This window comes from Engystomops pustulosus, chromosome 4, assembly GCF_040894005.1.
Source record: "Engystomops pustulosus chromosome 4, aEngPut4.maternal, whole genome shotgun sequence".
NCBI classification, from domain to species: domain Eukaryota; kingdom Metazoa; phylum Chordata; class Amphibia; order Anura; family Leptodactylidae; genus Engystomops; species Engystomops pustulosus.
In genome coordinates, this window is record NC_092414.1 from 60,607,117 (window position 1) to 60,627,492 (window position 20,376).

The 20,376-nt window shown below is 38.9% G+C and overlaps 1 protein-coding gene across 1 annotated transcript; it reads right to left on the minus strand.

The window, feature by feature from the left end:
• Positions 1 to 3,222: 3,222 nt before the first annotated feature.
• LOC140126516 (uncharacterized) lies at positions 3,223 to 20,037 on the minus strand. Its single transcript, XM_072146055.1, has 10 exons — positions 19,869 to 20,037; positions 19,176 to 19,210; positions 16,816 to 16,881; positions 16,515 to 16,589; positions 15,622 to 15,675; positions 12,699 to 12,740; positions 8,766 to 8,849; positions 7,274 to 7,339; positions 6,166 to 7,107; positions 3,223 to 3,386 (listed from the first exon to the last, which is right to left on the minus strand). Exons 1-9 carry the CDS (start codon positions 20,032 to 20,034, stop codon positions 6,172 to 6,174), a joined length of 1,524 nt encoding a protein of 507 aa, XP_072002156.1. The 5' UTR covers positions 20,035 to 20,037; the 3' UTR covers positions 3,223 to 3,386; positions 6,166 to 6,171.
• Positions 20,038 to 20,376: the final 339 nt, after the last annotated feature.

A 20,376-nucleotide genomic window follows, 5' to 3' on the forward strand; every position in this document is an offset into this window, starting at 1 on the left:
TTAACATAGTCCTCTCACCATTCATGAGATTTTTTACTATGTATTAATTATTTATTTATGTATTTACTGTTTGGTACTCATTTTACTCTTACATTTATTTATTTAATTAATTATTCTGTGAATTGATATTTATTATTTATTCCTAAATTAATGTTTATATTAGTCCCAGTATTATAACTACTTGGAAACTCCTATTACCAAAAGTATATTATTCCGACATCAGCCCAATGTTATTTTAATTACCCCAGATCGTGCCAACCTTTATTATTCTCTATTCTGTTCATTATTTATCTAAAGCTAATTTTTTGTGCCCCCCACCCTTTAACTAACGATAAATCCTGACATGCGCATAGATTACTTGCTTAACATTTATTGTTTTGCGCGTAACATTACATACCATGAGCTGCGAGAGCGCATGCTCCGTTGTCAAGACTACCACTCACCACGCTTTACTTCCGGTAACTCCGGCAACATCCTTCAACACAAATTTTCTGCGCATGCGTCGCCCGGCTCCGGGCCGTCAGCGCGCCAAAAACCCGCTTATCGCGCCATTTCCCTATCCATTCACCGCACAGCATGGCAATTGTAAGTACACACTCATTTTGTATTTAAAGACTGCATTATTGATCTGATTATTCATATATGTCCTGTATTTGAGAAAGGGTCTGCGACCCGAAACGCGTCATTTGGACTTTGTCTGTAAGATTTATTTATTTATTTTTTATTTGTTTTTTAAGAAAATAATATTAAAATTCTTTGATAAATCTTTATTTGGTTTCAACATTGGTATATTTCAAATTTGGGTAAGTTATTTCCAATAGCGCTCCACGTGAACTCTCCTTTTTGCAAATTTCTTCCTATTACAAGGAAAGGTCACTTTTGTATGTTTGATGGTAAACATCTTCTGATTGTAATTTTTCTCAAATTAGAAGACTGTCTGTTGGATACTTCAAAAATGGGATGGTGTCCATTATAAGGCCCCTTCCACACTAGCGAGTGTGATGCGATGAACTCGCATCACACTCGCAACGCAAGCTGCCGGGAACGCACGGCCCGAACGCTGCACCGCGGGAGTGAACTCAGCATGTCAGTTCACTCCCGCGGTGCAGCGTTCGGGCCGTGCGTTCCCGGCAGCTTGCGTTGCGAGTGTGATGCGAGTTCATCGCATCACACTCGCTAGTGTGGAAGGGGCCTTAGAGATTGTTCAGATGTGTGCCCAGAGCTGGACTAGATATGATTGTATCTGATGGCCTTTCTGTGGGTAATGCAATTGTTAACATATATGGGGTGAAGTTGTCCCATCAAAGGCATGTAGGCAGATTAATGGGTTTCCAAAACAAAGAAATCTGTATAGAGTTCTAAGTCTTTATGGTGGTGTCAAAGAAGTTGATTTCTGTGTAAAGTTCAGTGTAAGCTTTAATGTGGCACCAACTACTCAGTCCATACGGCACAATGAGATATTTACGGTTGCTATTGAAAGCTCGAAGTGTGAAATAGAGATGGAAAATACCTACCTGCTACGTTGTGTAGTGTAACTGGTGCTAAAAGCTGCCTAAATAAATTGTATGCGCAAGATGTGGAGTTGGATGACTGCTTTTTCTAGGCAATATTACACATGGATAACATCCGACATAAGAAACCTTTACAAGAAGGTGTGCATTTCAAATTTGTAATCAATGGTCACTATTGGATAGGAGTGGTACAGCAACCAGAATGTGCATTAGCTGACACTGAACGCTCTTCCCCAAGTGTTGGTCTCATGCAAGACCTGGTACAGTACTCTAGGTGCTGGAGACAGAAGTGTGATGACCACTCCAATGCTTTTACTTTCAGATGTGTCTTATAATGCACCAGGTGTGCAATCTCTTAACCCCTTAATAGTACATCAAGAGGGCTCACGGGCTGGGCCCTCTGCAAAGCCGGTAAGTCTTTTCTGCTTATTGCACCGATCATGGGTGTTATCTTATCAATCGCTACGGGCAAAGCTGTTGGCAGCTTCAAAAAATTGGCAGCATATGGGCGCCATCCTGGGCGCCATACTGTAGTATGGCAGTATGGGGTAGGATTGATCAGACAACCTAGGGTTACCTTAGGATGTCTGAAAAATAGTAAAAAATAAAAAGTAAAAAAATATATAATAAAAACAAAAACTAAAAATTCAAATCATTCCCCTTTCCCTATAAGTCATATAAATAAAGTTAGGTATTGCCGCTTCCGAAAATGCCTGCTCTATCAAAATATAATAATGTTTTTATACTGCGTTTAACCAGCATTGCTCCAGCCTTTTTCTGCTTCCAGCATAAGCCAAGAATAGGTCATCAATGTGTTGTCCCTGCCAGGCAAAAGTAATCAATCGCTGCACCATCACCTAGCTGCTGTGTATGAGCCATCCAGCTCAGGTTGATTAGCCCTGTCTGGACAGTTCAGGCAGTTTTTATTATCTACGGACGCAAGTCTGTAGCCAGCTTTCCCAAGGTCCTGAATTTTATAATTGTTTTTTGAGCAAAACCACTCCAATCAGGGATTAAACAAGATATGTTTCTGCATCAGTGTAGCTACAGCATTCTCAAGGTATGTTTGGTTAACAATCCATAATTACAAATGGTAGATTTCCTTTAAAGAATGGTGTAGGGAAGTCAGAAGGGGTTCTCTTAGACACAGCAACTGGACTGTGTGAGAGCCACATGTGAGTGACCATGGTTGAAGAAAGTGTTGTACATATTGGCAGGTAGAAGCCCTCCAGTGGTTAGTGAGGGTACAGTAAATGCATAGTCTGGACGCCTATGCCCCTACAATATATATATATATATATATATATATATATATATATATATATATATTAGATTCTGTTGTACAAGCCATGAAATAATGAAGTAATTGTGATTAATTTGATGATTAATTTCATGTGCGATAAGAGCGGCGTTGGTGGTGCAGGAACGATCCGTATCTGAGCTCACCATGTAGATTGTAAACATTCACCGTTGAATGTTCGCAGGTTTTTGCACACACTGCCAGCTGGGCTTCCATGATGTGCTCCATGAAGTAATACATTTTTTAAATCTTTTTAAATTTCTTATATTTCTAATAATTTTACATCCTTTACATATATTGTTCAATTATATATATATATATATATATATTTTTTTTTTTTTAGTTTGGTTGTGCTCTTTGGATATATGTTCACACTGAAAATAAGAAACATAAAAAACACATCAAACAATGTCAGGGGATAAATGCATTATGTTTATTAACATTAAAGTGACACAAGTGAACATAAAATTGAACCAAGAGTAAGAACACAGAACTTGAGATCAGGAGAGAAGATATTAGTGGAAAAAACTACGAAAAATGTATCACTTTGTTGTCCTGTGGGAATTGAGCAATATCTGAAAAACATAACAGAATATGCAGTTTTAAACCATTTTAGAAAAATCTTGATTTGCTATTAGAGCCTAAAAGAAAGATAAATAATGTATGTGCTACCTGTTGCAAATAATGCAGCCATTCCTTTTTATGCCCATGCCATGCAGCTGTGATGTTTGTTAAAATTTGGTTGAGGTCTGTAATTTTTTTATGAAAGTTTTTTTCATACAAAATTGTGACACATAAGATAAACCCTTACTAGCCTGTAACTCACAACTCAGCCACTAGGGGGCCATGTACATACATATATAGGATAAGAACTGTGAAGGAGATTTATCATATGCAGGTGCATGTTAAAGGCCATGCCCCCGTGTCCCTCTGGAAAAATCAAGAAGCTTAGGCCTCTTGTTGTGTGCAGTGCAGCTGCCAGAAAAACTACCGGTCTGACCTGGCATAGTTTTTGCAAAAACCTGCAAACGAACATTTTTTCACAGGTTTTTAAAACGTATGCAGGCATGGGGCAGAAACACCTGTGCCTGCACACTCCCCCAGCGACTGTGCCTCTCTATACCCCCTCTATGGCCACCAGAGGTCAAAGCATAACTGTAAAGTGACTTGCCAAACAATAGTTTTAGCACAGCTGAAGGAGCCTTTGACAACAATTCCAACAATGCATATATCATGCTGATTTACCTGTTTACATAGCTGTTAACATTTTATTGACATATTAAAATGTGTTAACAACATATTGTGAACATAGCATTAACACACGTGTTTGTTAACATATATGTTAACAAGCTGTTAACACAATGTTAAAACGCATATGTTACTGCCGCATGTGAACACACCCTAAAACATACTTCTCAACATTTGTGAAAGGGAAAGAGGGACCCCCCTAAGCCACACCCCCAATGACTCCCTGGCCACGCCCCAAATTTTAGCCATATTATAGTAATAAAAATTCTCTCAATTAAAAAAAATAAATAAATTATCCTCATTGGGATTTGAACCTAGAACCTGCAGTGTCCATGAACAATAATGACACAGCACTCCAACCAACTGAGCTATGACCTCTGTGATTATCAAGATTTAGAATTTTGGTATCTAAGAACTGTGACTGCTACTGTTATACTGTGACACAGATTTAATGCCTTGGTATATAGGGAGGGATCTTCTCAGAGATTATTGTAATTATTGCGACTATTATTATTATTATTATGGAGATTATTATTATTATTATTATTGAGATGATTATTATTATTTTTACTATTATTAATAATCGTCTCCATAATAATAAAAATAATAAAATTTAGAATAATAATAATAGTCTCAATAATTACAATAATAATCTCTGAGAAGATCCCTCTCTATCAGTGCATTAAGTCTGTGTCACAATATAACAGTGGCAGATAACACTTCTTAGTTACCAAAAATCCTCTGATAAGTGTCACTGAGTTTATAGCTCAGTTAATTAAGGCTCCTGTCTCTAGTGTAGAGGGTCCCAGGTTTGAATCTCAGCCTGGGCAAGATTTAATTTAATTAAATAAAGAGCTTGTGTCTGGGGAAGCCCTGGAGACCATATATGGACAGATGCTGATCACTGCTAACCCGACACATCTCTCAAAAGGATTCCCTGCCCGAGGTCTGCTCTGGAGAACCCTAGGAGATGCAGTGACCATATATGTATAGAGCTCTGAACCTGATGACGTGGTCCCTGCTCTCCGCTAACCCGACACTTCTCTCAAAAGGATTCCCTGCCCGATGTCTGTAGAAGCCATTATGTACTATGAATTCTGGCTTTCAAAGTATTTACTATGGGGACACAGCGCCGGGACATGCGGGACCTGGGGGACAATCTGACAGCTGCCCGTGACGCGGGGCAGAGGTAAGAAAAATGTGACTTTCAGGGAAAAATTGGGACGGTTGGGAGCTATGCCTAAAACATGTGTACCTACACTATAAAAACCTACATAGGAATAAAAAGATGAACACATGGCAGCATCACAGTATGTGTACATAAATATACACACTCACTTCCACAGTGAAACCTCTCCACAAGACCACCTCTCTGAGAGGACCCCTCCCTACAAGAATGTTTTTTTTTTAAATTCAATCACTGATTTTTTTTTTTTGCCATTGTACTCTACGGAAGCTGCCCCATATCTGCAGGCCACCCATTTCTTGTACTAAGGATCTGCTCAAATAGGTTGCCCTGTATATACATTGTGCTTTGTGCGCAGTATCTGATGCAGTAACTGATGGGGAGCCTGAGCTCTGTCTTTATTTTTGCTGTCAAACTATCATACATAAACATTTTTACTATATCCAAACTTTCAAACACAAACAGCTCTGCTACATACCATTCCTGGAATGTAATTGGATGACCTGAAGCATGTGATTAGTTGCTTATGAAATCATGGGAGGTCCTGCAGCTGCTAGAAGAGTATTTACTCATAAGAAGTGTGCATGTGCTAGTAACCCCCCAACCTCCACTCCTCCGTCTAGCTACAAAATCAAATGGCAAACAAACCACACAAAGACAGCCAGAGAGATAAGGTCCTGATAGCTGACAAACAGCTGCAGGTAGCTAATGAGTGTAAATTTGAGAATTGATTATTTTGGCTTAGTGCAGAGCTAGGCAAGTTTTTATAGTTTAAACAATTGTTTTTCTGAAAATAAAACTTCATACATCAGAATTTGCCAATATAATTAACGAATGTTGCAGGCTTCTTGGACATAAAATAGAGGCAAAATAAATAAAAATATAAGAATAAATATTCTTAAAATTATCTATGAAATTACCTGCAGTTAGCCTTTGTGGAAAGGAGTATGTCCGCCTGTTCCATGTCCTTTTCCACTTAAAGTGCCACTAATGTGACCAGTTACACCAACAACATGTGGACCATTTTTTGTTACACCTTTTACTACACCACCAGCACTGCCCAAACCACCAACTACGCCTGTAGCAGAACCAACAACACCACCAACTGCATGACCTAAGCCACTAGTTGCTCCCCCAATTGCGTTACCCATACCTCCAGTTACTCCACCAACAGCATGACCCAATCCACCAGCTACTCCACCAACAGTATGACCCAACCCACCAGCTACTCCACCAATAGCATGACCCATTCCACCAGCCATACCACCAGTAGCATGACCTAGCCCGCCAGCTAATCCACCAACAGCATGACCCATTCCACCAGCCATACCACCAGCAGCATGACCTAGCGCGCCAGCTACTCCACCAACAGCATGACCCATTCCACCAGCCATACCACCAACAGCATGACCTAGCCCGCCAGCTACTCCACCAACAACCTGACCCATCCCACCAGCTATTCCACCAACAGTATTCCCTATTCCACCAGCTACTCCACTAGCAACTTGACCCAAATTACCAGCTATTCCGCCAACAGCTTGACCTACCCCACCAGCAACTCCACCAACAACATTGCCTAACCCACCAGCTATTCCACCAGCAACTCCACCAACAGAATTACCTAACCCACCAGTAACATGACCCAAATTACCAGCAACTCCACCTACAGCACTACCTAACCCACCTGCTAATCCTCCAGCAACTCCACCAACAGTTTTAGCTAACCCACCAGTTACACCACCCAAACTACCAGCGAGTCCACCAAAAATACCACCAGCAGTCTTCACAAGGCCACCTGCTAAATCGCCAATTACACCAACAACTTCCCCTACTACAGTTAGAGCAGCGCCCAGACCTCCACCCTGCAAAAAGAAAAACATGTGTCATTAAAAAAAAAATTGATACACTTAATACCTCATCTTTAGTGATTTAGGCTCATTAGTTATTAGTGACCCGCCCATTCAGCATATGTGTAATAAAAATCATAAATAATGCTCAATTTTAAAAGGGATACAGAAAATATCTTACAATTAGACCATGCACAGAAGCAATGATTTCTACCAATTCCACATTGGCCTTTTTCAAGTCGGCTTTCTGTTAGGAAGAGAAACAATGTTCAATTTGATAAGTCACATTAATACACACTATATTGGAATAACAAAGATAGGTTGGGAACAAAGCAAGCTACAACTCTAAACTCGTATTGCTGATATCCCAAAATATGAGTCCTCATCTATGTGGATAGAAAAAAAGACCAAAAAATGATATTAAAGACAAGAAACGAAATCCTCTGTGTCTTAGTAAGGTTTATACCAGGTTTACATTGAGCTTTAATGCATTAATGTCTCAGTACCAGTCATGTCCACAGATTTATATCAGCCACTCATAGGCAGGAAACTTTCCTATAGTTGAAAATATTACTGTATTTCACCTTCTAAACAGTAAAAATGTAGCATAAAAACAAAAGCGTGACAAATAGCACTGTGAGGGTATCTATTATAAGCATACATCCTATCATATATGATCAATGAACAACATAAAGGTGACACAAAGTAGCCCTAAGGCTGCATTCATATTAACGCGTGGAGCCTGGAGGCAGCCGGGGCCGGGGAAACCGGAGTGGCTGGCGGTTGCGTCCTAGGCACGCTGTTGTCATGGTGCTTGGTATGGGGACCGGAGGGCTTTCCTACAGCCTGGTAGGTCTCCATCAGGTGGTGTTGGCAAGAAATGTGGAGGGAGAGGCTGATGTACTGGTTCTCCCTGGGGCAATCCCTTAGTGTCTGTAGTCTGAGTCCCTGGATGATAGATGGGGGCGCCCTTGGTGGTGTCAACCGTAGCAGGGACCAGACGGAGGCAACGTTGTGCAAAAACAACTTACAGTTCTTTATTTGAACCAACAGCAGGCAACGCGCCAAACGATTCTGTACAAATGGCCAGATTACTGGGAAGGATCCGGAGTATTGGAAGTGCTCATGAAGAGTGAACCACAGGAGTTGTGTCACCAGCCTGGTTGAAGATGCAGGCTGGGAGGTAGCTGTGTCCGATGCTGGAAGCTTTGTCCTGGGTGTTCTGTGTGTCTGTGCTAGTGGTGCACTGACACTCTGTAAGCTCTATAGTGAGAGCTGAGGCCTAGGAGGACTGTAGTAAGAGCATGGGCTCTGAGGTCTCTCTGGTAAGAGAGCTTGCTGGAAATTACCTAGTCAATTCCTGTCCAGAGGTTTTGTTACTCCCTCTGGTCAGGTGGTGGCTCACTCTCCAATCACACTCCAGTTTACAATGAAGCATGTAATTGGACAATACCAGTATGCAATAATATTAACCCTTGCCTATCTAGGCAGAATCTACTGCTACATAATTACATCTAGATGTACTGAATGGTACAAGGGGTTTATTCGCTACCACTCCTCTGCCCATGCATTGGCAGGGGTGTTGCAATATCATAACTAGATTTTAAAAAAATGTTTATAGAAACTCAAGCAGAAACATCTGTTCCTTGCCCTAACAATCTTAGTGCACTTACCAAGACGATAGACACAGACTGCATGAAATATTTCATTTGCCCATACTGTTTCAGATATCGGGTAAATGTGTCAACATCTCCTCTCTGAAAAAAGGGAAATTAAAAGAGAGTTATTTTTTTCCTTAGTTTTTTTGCAATGTATGTTGTTGTTTTTTTTATTATTCTTTGATGTAAATAAAAAGGTGGATAGTGAAGTGAGGAAGTAGAATTAATAGGAACCTGTCATCAGAAGTTGGCATAATAAACCACTAGCAGTATGTTGTCATGCAGCTGAGCAACTTCAAGATCATGTTTCTTTCATAGCCTGGTGTGGTGGCATGAAGTGAAATGTAAATTGGCTTAATGAAGTCAAGGAGGCGGATATTTTAGCACTGTCAAGCTTTCCCTGCTTAAGAATGCCCTCTCCAGTGTTTGCGATGGTCCTGTGTCCAGGTATATCATTGACTAGATGTATTGAAGTGTGCTCCAGGGGAGAAGGCTTTCAGAGGCAGGGAGAGCTTGACTTCATTCTAAGAATCTCCGCCTCCATGACTTTGCACCATCAGTTAACAACCCACTTCAAAGTTGATTTTCTGGATGATAACACCAAACTGGGCCATGAAAGAACCATCACGAAGAAGCTGTCCCACCGCTTCACAACATACTGGTAGTGGTTTAGTTGGCCACTTTCTGCTTACAGGTTCCATTTAACAAGAGATCACCTGCAGGAAATACCTTAATATCTGTGTATTCAGTTTTGTAACTAAACCACAAAGGTCTTGCTTTACATTTTAGTAAAACAATTCTGTAAAGTTTTACATAAGTCATCAAAAAATCAGAGTGCAGATGTAACATAAGTTAATTGGCTACTCATTGGAAAAGATTGTCATGGCGATAAAGAAAGGGGAAACAGCGGCACTCACCCAGAAAACGGTATCTTCTTTATTTCATGTGAAGTAAAGGTACATTCGGCAGGTGTGCCAACATGGGGTAGAGAGGGGAGCAGGGGTACATGTAAAGGCGCCTTTGCATATACCCCTGCTCCCTTCTCTACCCCATGTTGGCACACCTACCTAATGTACCTTTACTTCACATGAAATAAAGAAGATACCGTTTTCTGGGTGAGTGCCGCTGTTTCCCCTTTCTTTATCGCATTACTGATGTCTTTTTCTATGAACGCTGAGCACCACCCAGACTCGTCTCCTATCAAGTCACCTCTGAATCAGCGGTTATACCAAAAAAGTACAGATAGTGCCCCTTTTCCTTCATTTCTTTGTACTGAATTAAAGATAGTCATGGCTTTTGTTATAAACAGCAGTGTACACATAGGGGCACTTTAAATAGGGCTTGGGGTGCCAATTTTTTGGCGCAATTCCCAGCACTCCTGGCAGAACAGTGGGCTGGTCCAAGAGCAGGTTATAGCATAATTCTGACCTGTTGCAGAAGCGTCTGACAGTTTTTTTTTTTTACTTTTTTAACCACTTATGTCAGGGGTCCCCAAACTTTTTACATAGGGGGCCGTTCATTGTCCCTCTCAGACCGTTGGAGGGCCGGATAAATAGCGGTACACGTGACCGCATCTGTAATACACTGCCCCCCCCCTCAATTAATTATTTAATATACTGCACCCCCTTGTGAACTATTTTATATACTGGCCCAATGAATTAATTAATTGGGTCAATTAATTATTAATATACTGGGACCCCTCTCCATTAATTATTGAATATGTTGCCCCTCCACCATTAGTTATTTTATGTCCCCCCCACCATTAGTTATTTTATATGCCCCCCACCATTAGTTATTTTATATGTCCCCCCCCCCCCGCACCATTAGTTATTTTATATGCCCCCCACCATTAGTTATTTTATGTTCCCCCCCATTATTAGTTATTTTATATGCCCCCCACCATTAGTTATTTTATATGCCCCCCCGCACCATTAGTTATTTTATATGCCCCCCACCATTAGTTATTTTATATGCCCCCCCGCACCATTAGTTATTTTATATGCCCCCCACCATTAGTTATTTTATATGCCCCCCCGCACCATTAGTTATTTTATATGCCCCCCACCATTAGTTATTTTATGTCCCCCCCCACCACCATTAATTATTTTATATACCCCCCACCATTAGTTATTTTATGTCCCCCCCCCACCATTAGTTATTTTATATGCCCCCCACCATTAGTTATTTTATATACCCCCCACCATTAGTTATTTTATGTGTCCCCCCACCATTAGTTATTTTATGTGTCCCCCCCCCCCCACCATTAGTTATTTTATATGCCCCCCACCATTAGTTATTTTATATACCCCCCACCATTAGTTGCTTTATATGTCCAGGCACCATTAGTTATTATTTTTTTTATTTTCCCCCACCATTAGTTATTTTATATGTCCCCCCACCATTAGTTATTATTTTTATTATTTGCCCCCACCATTAGTTATTTTATATGATGCTCCCATAATGAATTATTTCATATATTAGGGCCCCCCGCTGGCACAATGTTTTTATTGCTGCTTAAAAAAAATTAAAAAACCCTGTACTTACCTCTGGCCTCCGCGTCTTCTTTCTTCTCGCGGCTGCCGGACAGGAAAAGGTGCGCGGCCGCGTGATGACGTCATCACGCGGCCGCGCATGCAGATTCAAAGAGCGATGTGCGCCGGGGTGGTTTCCCGGCCACATCGCTCCACCTGCAATAATAGTGCTCGAGCGGCCGTTTCCGGCCGCATCGAGCACTATACTGTGACGGGCAGGAGCTTCCTGTCCGGACGGAAGCCCCTGCCCGACTGCCGGGGGCCGCATAGAAACGGTCCGCGGGCCGTAGTTTGGGGACCCCTGACTTATGTCAAGACCCTTTTTTGATTTTGCATTTCCATTTTTTACTCCACACCTTCAAAAATCTATAACTTTTGAATTTTTCAATGTAAAAAGCTGTGTGAGGGCTTGTTTTCTCCACAACAATTTGCACTTCATAGTAACAGTATTTAATATTCCATGCCATGTACTGGGAAGCAGGAAAATGCTATGAAATTGGTGCAAAAATGGATTTGCGGAATTTTCTTGTGGGCTTTGATTTTATTACTTTCACTGTACGACCCAAATGACACATTCTCTTTATTCTTTGGGTCGGTGCAATCACGTGGATACCAAATGTATATAGGTTTTATAATGTTTTTTACACATTTTCAAAAAAATTTTTTAAATTTCCTAGGGTACTTTAACCCTAGGTTGTCTGATTGATCCTACCTTATACTGCCATACTACAGTATGGCAGTATATGGGGATCTTCCACATCATCTATTACAATGTATAAATCGCCGTTGTAAAACATGGTATAAAATGAGATTCCAATATGACAGCGCTCACAGGCCGCTGGGATTTAAATGGGATTTACATGGTTAACACCCACAATCAGTGCCAGCGCCAACCGCGGGTGTTGCCGGTGGGTGTTTGCCGCAATATGCAGAAAACACTCACCTTGTATGGTGAGGCTGTGTGTCAGCAGCAGATGTCTGACATACTATTACGTCATACATCTATAAGGGTTTAAAGTTGCAAAACGCATCAGACTCTAAGATAAATCTAACATGTCCGAAATGTGAGGAAAAAAACAAAAGAAAAACTCAAAAATGTCCTGAGTAAAGATTAATGACCTCCCATCGTGTTGCTAGGTTTGTATTGTGCGTAAGATACAAACTCGGCTGCACCCGACCAGATGTGTGTATTTTAATATTTTATCACAGATTGGTAACTTACATATGCAATTTCAACCATGTATAGATGTTGTGACCATCAATATCAGGACAGCTGAGGGCCAACACTCAATTACCATGAAGGAAAGAGAGGAAGGAATGAGAAAAAAGGAAGGAAGAAGAGAGAAGAATAAAGGATGGATAGTGAAAGGAAGGAAGGAGGATAAAAAACAAAACATAAAAAGGCATACTGTCTTACCTCTATTGCATTGATATAAAATTGTCCTAAGCCTCCAAGGTTCTGAAAATAGTTATTTTAAACATTGTTAGTAGTTATTCTAAGCGTTATTTCATGTAACTCTCAGAGGACCTGGTCTTTTTACTATTTTTTTAACTTGCTTTCCACACTCTGACGTGGCCAGAACCCTTTATTTTCCATTTACAAATGGCGCTTGCGCTCCCTGGCATCACCACTTAATATTCCATGCAAAGTATTAGGAAGTTGGAAAAAAATTCTTAATGCTGGTAAATTGACAATGAATAGTCTCTATTGTTTTTGTAATGTTTACATACCTTTAAAAAAAATTATTTCAAGAAATCCCTCAACCTTCAGACAACCACTCATTTTATACTGCAGTATATTAAGCTGTACATTAAAGGGGTATTCCCATCAGGACAGTCACATTTAATTAAATTAATTTGCCATATGTAAACATTCCTTCAATTGGATGTAAAAAAAAAAATGTTCCTGTGTGAAGATAATTTCTCATAAATGTAGTCATGTTGTCCCTTAGAAATGAGATTCCTCGGATACGACCACTTCACATTTTGGCAGCAATGGCCAGACATGCGCTATAGAGCCCTGCCATGACCTCCTGGCTTCAGTGTTCATTACCACAGGACGGCTGTAGGTTATGCAGTAACTCCCGGACATTTCATATACAAAAACTTTTTGTTTCCTTGTGCAATCACTCCAGCAGAGGTGGCCGTATCCAAGGACACAGTCTTTTTTTTAAGAGACCATATCACTACATTTATGCGAAATTATCTTCACACAGGAACATTTTTTTTTAATAGGATCTAATTGAAGAAATATTTATTTATGGCAGGTTAATCGAACTGAATGTGAATGCCCAGACGGGTATACCCCTTTAAGTCTAGTATGTTGCAGGGCCAGTTAAGGTGTTCATTGATGCCTCTTTTTGGAACTGTATGATGCCTTTTAATTAATATTTTTATGGGAGGTAGAAAATACTAGGTCTAAATATAATAGACAGAGGTGAACTATATTGAAAATGTGGGATATATGGAATTAACTTGTTGGCAAATGACAAGATAATGGGATCCTTGGAGCTGCTGGAACAGGTAGTGATGACAGAATTAGTGACAGAGACCTGATGACAGCTGTTCTTTAATGCTTGTTTCTAGTTCTTCACATTTTCCTGTGTCTCCTCGGGAGAGTCATATATTTCAGAAGTTTTGGCTACCCAAAGCCAAGGGCAATAACATTTACTAGGGCTTGTTATAAGTCTCTCTAAAGGCTCTATGGTTTCATAGTCTACTGTTATGTATATTTCATTGTCTAAGAGGAATTGTGGCATATAATTATGAGGGGCTTCTTATGGACAATAAACTTTCCCTCTTTTTTGTCTTTACAAGGTTAGACATGAGAAAGGGGGTTGTGGGAATAGTCCAATAATAAACCTATTTATGCTCTAAAAAATCCATGTGTTTAGAAGTTAGATGGCACCTACTTTGATTCCCAACATCTTTGTCAGGGTAGAGTCAGGAGGCCAATATACACAATAATTCCAAAATTACAAATATCCTCTAACAATCACTTAAAGGAAATCTACCACTACTCGCATGATGAAACCATACAAGCACACCACCCTGTCAGCTACTCAGTACTGATCACGTCACATACTTTGGTTAGGGACACCAACTTTTAGTTGCTTTTAGTATTTATCGCGAATGCATAGAGACAAACTATCGCGCAGCCTGCCATAGTATGTCTCTGCGCAGCCTGCAATAGTTTGTCTCTGCGCATGCGCAATAATTGATGAGAGCAACATGACATCACAGCTCTGAGCACCAGAAGGAGGGCGCATGAGGAGATGGAGGCGGGCATAATTAACATTCGGAAAAGAACGAAAGGTGGCCAGTGATGTACGGGTAGCACTGAAGGCTCATTTGCATATGTAGGTAGATCAATTTTTTAGTTAAACTAAAGGTTGCTGTCCCTAACCAAAGTATGTGCTCCAGGAATCAGTATAATTCATACAAAAATGAGTCTGTAAAATATGAGCCAATATGTAATTAGTTGTTATTTGAAATGTCGCTCCCTTTAGCAGAAAAATGCTGTGGGCATACACTATAATGGAGAATTAAAATGCTACTGGCCCTTCAATCAGTCCGTTAATTTCCTCCACGCGGAGAAGACACAGGACAGAAGATAGCTGCTGGTCACATGTTCACATCACATGTCCTGCAGCTGCCTGGGCAGGTCATGTGATCACCACTGTGTTTGGCTGTAGTCGGTTGGTTGCAGTGCATCCAGTATGGGCAGTGTTTTGGTGATGTGCTATGATGGCAGTTTTGTGACTCACATAAAATTTTGTGAATCATAAAATCAAACTTTCTAAGCTCCATTTTGTAACTAATGACATTAAGTTTTGTTATATTCATTTATTTATAGCATCCTGGGTTTTTGTATCAGATGTTCAGATTCCCGGAATACCCCTTTAACTGTGCACCAACAGCTAGCTCCCCTATTATACAGAGGATTGATTCTACTTAACAATAGTCTGCTGTGTTCCTGTTACTTTCCTAGATGACAGTGATTATCAAGATTTTCAAAGTGCTCAGTTATATGTGAGTTTTCTTTCCTATGAAAATCTTTCAAGACTCAAATTTTGCCCTTTTAGTAACATCCTCTTTAAGGACATCACAAGGATGGAGGATTATAAACTAAGCACACTGGCACAATGGTATGTGCCCTCTCTGGCAGGATTTGGCTAAGAATAGAATGGGTCCTGCCAGAGAAGGCACTTACCAGTATGTTGTTATGCTTGGTTTACAGTTCTGGTTTCCTTTAAGAGAATGCGGTGAATGCACATACTCTTGGTAAACACATTTATAGAATTTTTATACCTCACAATAGCATTTATCTTGTTTCTTACCAGTCTCTGAGCCATATCATGATGTGTGCATTGTAAGTCTTCAGCCAAGAGTCTCTAAAATTGAAATAAAATGTATTCAAATTTCCTTACAAATAAAACTTTTATTTGGTATTTTATAAATCAATTAATAGCTTGTATCTCTTTTAAAGGACATCTACCACCAGGATCAAGGATTGTAACAAAGTACACTGACATACTGGTGTGTGCCCCCCTGGCAGGATCTGCTCTTCTCAAAGCTACTGGTTTTGACATAAATAGGGTTTAACAATTATGTAAATGAGCCTGAGGATTATTGGTGGAGCCCCTTGGGGTCATTTGCATAATTCTAAAGCCTTTATTTCTTAAAAACAAGGTTATAGGGAGATTAAAGAAGAGCAGATCCTACCAGAAGGGGCACACAGCAGTATGTCATTGTAACACCAAGACCACAAGTATACTTGACAAAGGGGGGGGGGGATCCTCCAAATCATAGCAGTTGAGGTTTTCTGCTAACATTTATGGTGTGGACTAGGTGACTTATTGCTGATGACGTTGCAATGGATTGCATGAAGATTTCTGTGTATCTTTTGAAATTTGATAAGGAAAAAGAAATAATTGAAAAAGTTGTGGTCTTGGCGTTACTTATGGATATATGTGATTGGAATGTTGGAAGGACCTCCTTGACTTGCAATTGTATGTTCCACACACAAAAGGAGTTGGAGTGTTTGTATTTTATTTACAATAGGATGACTGGTTTACATCCTTGATCCTGGTGGTAGATGTCCTTTAAAGTTCAATGCAGCAGGTTGTAATCATCTGAAATGACTACAAATAATGCACAACCTACTGTTTTATCTGAATGACCATAAAAACATGTTTTTGTTAAATAACTTATAACTTGTTGAATAACTTACTAGTATAAAGATGAGATCAGTCACAAAAGCCTTCTCTCTGCAGAATCGTTCAAAGTTATCACATTTGTGACAAGTCTAGGAAAAAGAAAATAGGCCAAAAGAACAATAGTGATTGATCATGAACCGGTTATCCCAGTAGATATGAAAAAAAAAAATTTTTGTACATCAAGTTAAACTTATAAATATTGCTGGAGCATAACTAAATTATGTTATATATTCTTTATGTGCATTCAACCATAAACTAGGATAATAAACCAAGTTTACATGTAAATGTGTCTCCATGTATTTGTATTATCATTACCTCTACAGAATTCCATCTACACATAGCCAACGTCAGCATGCGGCCAAGAGCGTAACCTTCACACTCCTGTGCAACAGTAATAGATGAGTACAATATCATTAATATTTTAAGAATGCTTTTTATTTTTTCTCTCTATTTTGTTTAAATACAGGACCTCAAACATAGAATGTACAAAATGTTTTAAGTCTATGGTTTAAAACTGCAAGAGCAATTCTTAAGCTCTTAAAAGATTTGTATTGACCTCAATATATTTTTGCTCCTCTCTTCCAGAAACAACACTTCACCCATACATAGGCCATGTATCATATTGTAATCCAGGCCCATCCAGCTGCAATAATAAATTTAACCCATGGACATGTAAGGAAGGAAGCAACCATACATACCCTTTCTAGCTATAAACATCCTAAAAAAGGTGTTTCCAGGTACGAGGGTTTAGAAGATATAGGCATTTGAAATGTACCCCTCTCCAGCTAAATGGAGAAGGAGAACAAACAAGATGCAGGTAGACAGAGCTGAAAGCTGAACCTGGGGAATGGTGACAGATTGACTTCATACATATTTTTAACATATTTTGGTAGATGTTTATTCAATCTTACTGCTTATTAATAGCTCATGGGAAAAATTACAAAAAAAAACATATTTTTCACATTTATATACTATAAAAGAAAACATGTTATTAATAAAACCAACCAATCAAGTTAAAGTCTCATCATTTATAAAAGGTTATTCACCTGGACATTCAGATACCAAAGGCCATTAAAGGGTTAATATAAAAGCAGCAGTCTAGCAAAAAGTTGGCACTATTCTTTAATAACTCCTAATTTAGACCTGTAAACCCTGCGGTTACACACAGTATACCAGCAGGATATTACGGAGCAGGCCTATTAGATGGATTCATATAGTAGGATTAGTATTAACTAAATAGGATTAACAGAAATGAGCAAGGAGTGATGTAAGGAACACAACTTGTGCCCAAAGATTTCCAGATTCATTATGTACAGTTATTTTACCAGAAACCTGCACTCAAAAAGGTCAGTTTAATAAATGTTAATACCTCTTGTCTTTTTAGGATTGTAAGTAAAGGTAAAACGATGATGATATATTCTTTCTTAGTCCAGATGACCGGATCCGAATGACATCTTTATTAAACTTTCCCAAATTTCTAAATGGTCAGGCTACAGTATCTAACCACAAGCCAAGTGATGTAATCCTACAGCATTCCCAGGATTTTGCAGACTGCATATGGAGCTAATGCAGCAAGTATTGTATGAAATATAAGGATAAATGAGCTCAGATTCCCTTTATTAATATTTGTAAAGGTGAGCAGACCCAACGTGTAGGTCCAGGTTCAGTGTTCCCGCAAATTAACGCCTCTGACAACTAACCATGGCATAATTGGCTAGTGGGGCACATTAATTTGCCATATTGGTTGTCAAGCACCTTAGGTCCGCTCATCCCGAAATATTTGCATACTACTTTCTCAGTCAGCTGCCCTTTCTGTTACAGCCACGTAATAATTGTATTTTGTATATTAAAATAACAATTAGTTTTTTTAATCAACTTTCACTTGTGACCATACCACGGAATATGGGTTATAACGTTATTTAGATGCTTGGTCCCAAGAAAAAGCATTGTGGGCTATTTATCACATGCTTTTCACAAAAAAATGTTTTTGTTTTTTCACAATTTTCAATGGTTTTTATGGCATCTTCTCAATTTAAAGGGATATTCCCATCTTGGCATTCACATTTAATTTTATTCATTTGCCATATGTAAACATTTCTTCAATTGGATGTTATTAAAAAAAAATGTTCCTTTCTCATAAATGTAGCCATGTTGTCCCTTAGAAATGAAATAGCTTCCTCAGATACGACCACCCCACACTCTGGCAGCGATGGCCAGACATGCTCTATTGAGCCCTGCCTGACCACCAGGCAATCACTCGATCAGAAGTGGCCGTATCCAAGGACATAGTCTTGTTTCTAAGGGACCATATGACTACATTTATTAAAAATTATCTTCACACGGGTACATTTTTTAATAACATCTAATTGTAGAAATGTATATATGGCAGATTAATGAAATTGAATGTGAATACCCAGAGAAGAATACCCCCTTAAGATTGATCTGACAGTAGCTTCACTCTCTCCATTTTCACTTACTAAGAAACGCACGCACTATTTTAAAGGTGTACCAAAAAAGACTGGTGCTCACTTGCCCAGCAGTACAGGGGGCGCCATCATTCTATAGTCTACCACGCTCTGCACATGAATGAGGCAAACTCTTCATAGTGCAAATTGCATTCCTTTTGATAAATCTGGAGCATTATGTTTAAACATTTAGAAAATAGTTTTACTTACCTTCATTTTCCTTTTACCGAATGCATTACTGGGAACTGAAAAAAAAAAGTTTGATGATAATGATACATTAACAGACATCATTAACTTTTCTATCTAATTCTGTAGATTTCAATCTACATGCTGGCACTTTAGAAGGTTATTGTTTGTCATTCCATGATACTAAAATGCTAATAATGTTTTAAGTTTATTTCTTTTTTTCTCTACTAAATTTATTTATGTAACAGGGAGAAAGTAAAGGGTTTTAGTAATTCTTTCTACTCTGTCCCACAGTGAAAGTATATGAGCAGCATATAAGTAAATTAAGTTAATAAATTCTATATTTAAATTCTAGATTAGCAGATTGAATTAATATAAAAAAGGGTTTCGAAGCATATCTGATGGATATCTTTTCATTTTGGAGTAAAGTGGAAGAAAAGGTTTATCATTAGTATAGTATTGTATCAAAAATTTGCCTTTTGTATGCCTTTTTCTTGGCATTGAATGGTCAATTTATCCCATATGGAAAAGTATGATATGCAAGGTATAAAAAATAATATGAAATGTGAAATTCTTGAAATGTGACTTTGGGTTTTAATTCTCTGTATCCAACAAAAATATGCAAAAAAATCTACATGTGATATAATTAACTCAATTTTTTTATAGAGTTCAAGGTGATTTTTGACAAAGGTCTACTATAAGAACATAATCTCTTACCAAGGCAGATGCCCAGGAGCAGGAAAGCTAAAGCGATCTTCATGGCTGAGATTATTGGTACAGGTTTTCCAAGATGATACCCAACCAAATATCTGAAGATTAATATATCCACAACACCCATTATATAGTCTGAAATTGTTGATGTGGATTGAGGCTCCTCCTTCATAGACTGTCAACTTTTTGGCTGAGCGTCATTAAAACTGTATGATTTGCTATAAATGTGTCATTGCAGATCTTTCTGTCATCAGTGAGCAAATCACTTCATTTTCCGTGCATGTTTACATTCATGGTTGATCTACAGTTATGTTTCTGTTTCTTATTTGTTCTATAGTTTCTTTGCCCAATGTTATACAGTATTACTTTTTAAGAAAATCATTCTTAATGTGCTAGAAAACAAAATTATATACTCTAGATATATATTTTTTTAAACCCACACAACCCATTTAAAGGGAACCTGTCATCAGAAATTGGCCTAATAAACCAATGCCAGGTTTTGTAAGGAAGCTTA

What these genes read in the sequence shown, in the direction of transcription:
- LOC140126516 (XM_072146055.1), bottom strand. Translation starts at nt 20,034, where the DNA reads ATGAAGGAGGAGCCTCAATCCACATCAACAATTTCAGACTATATAATG. An exon ending in CTGATCTCATCTTTATACTA is followed by an intron (nt 15,676 to 16,514) that starts GTAAGTTATTCA and finishes TTTCAATTTTAG; the next exon opens with AGACTCTTGGCTGAAGACTT. An exon ending in AGTCTGTGTCTATCGTCTTG is followed by an intron (nt 7,340 to 8,765) that starts GTAAGTGCACTA and finishes TCTTCCTAACAG; the next exon opens with AAAGCCGACTTGAAAAAGGC.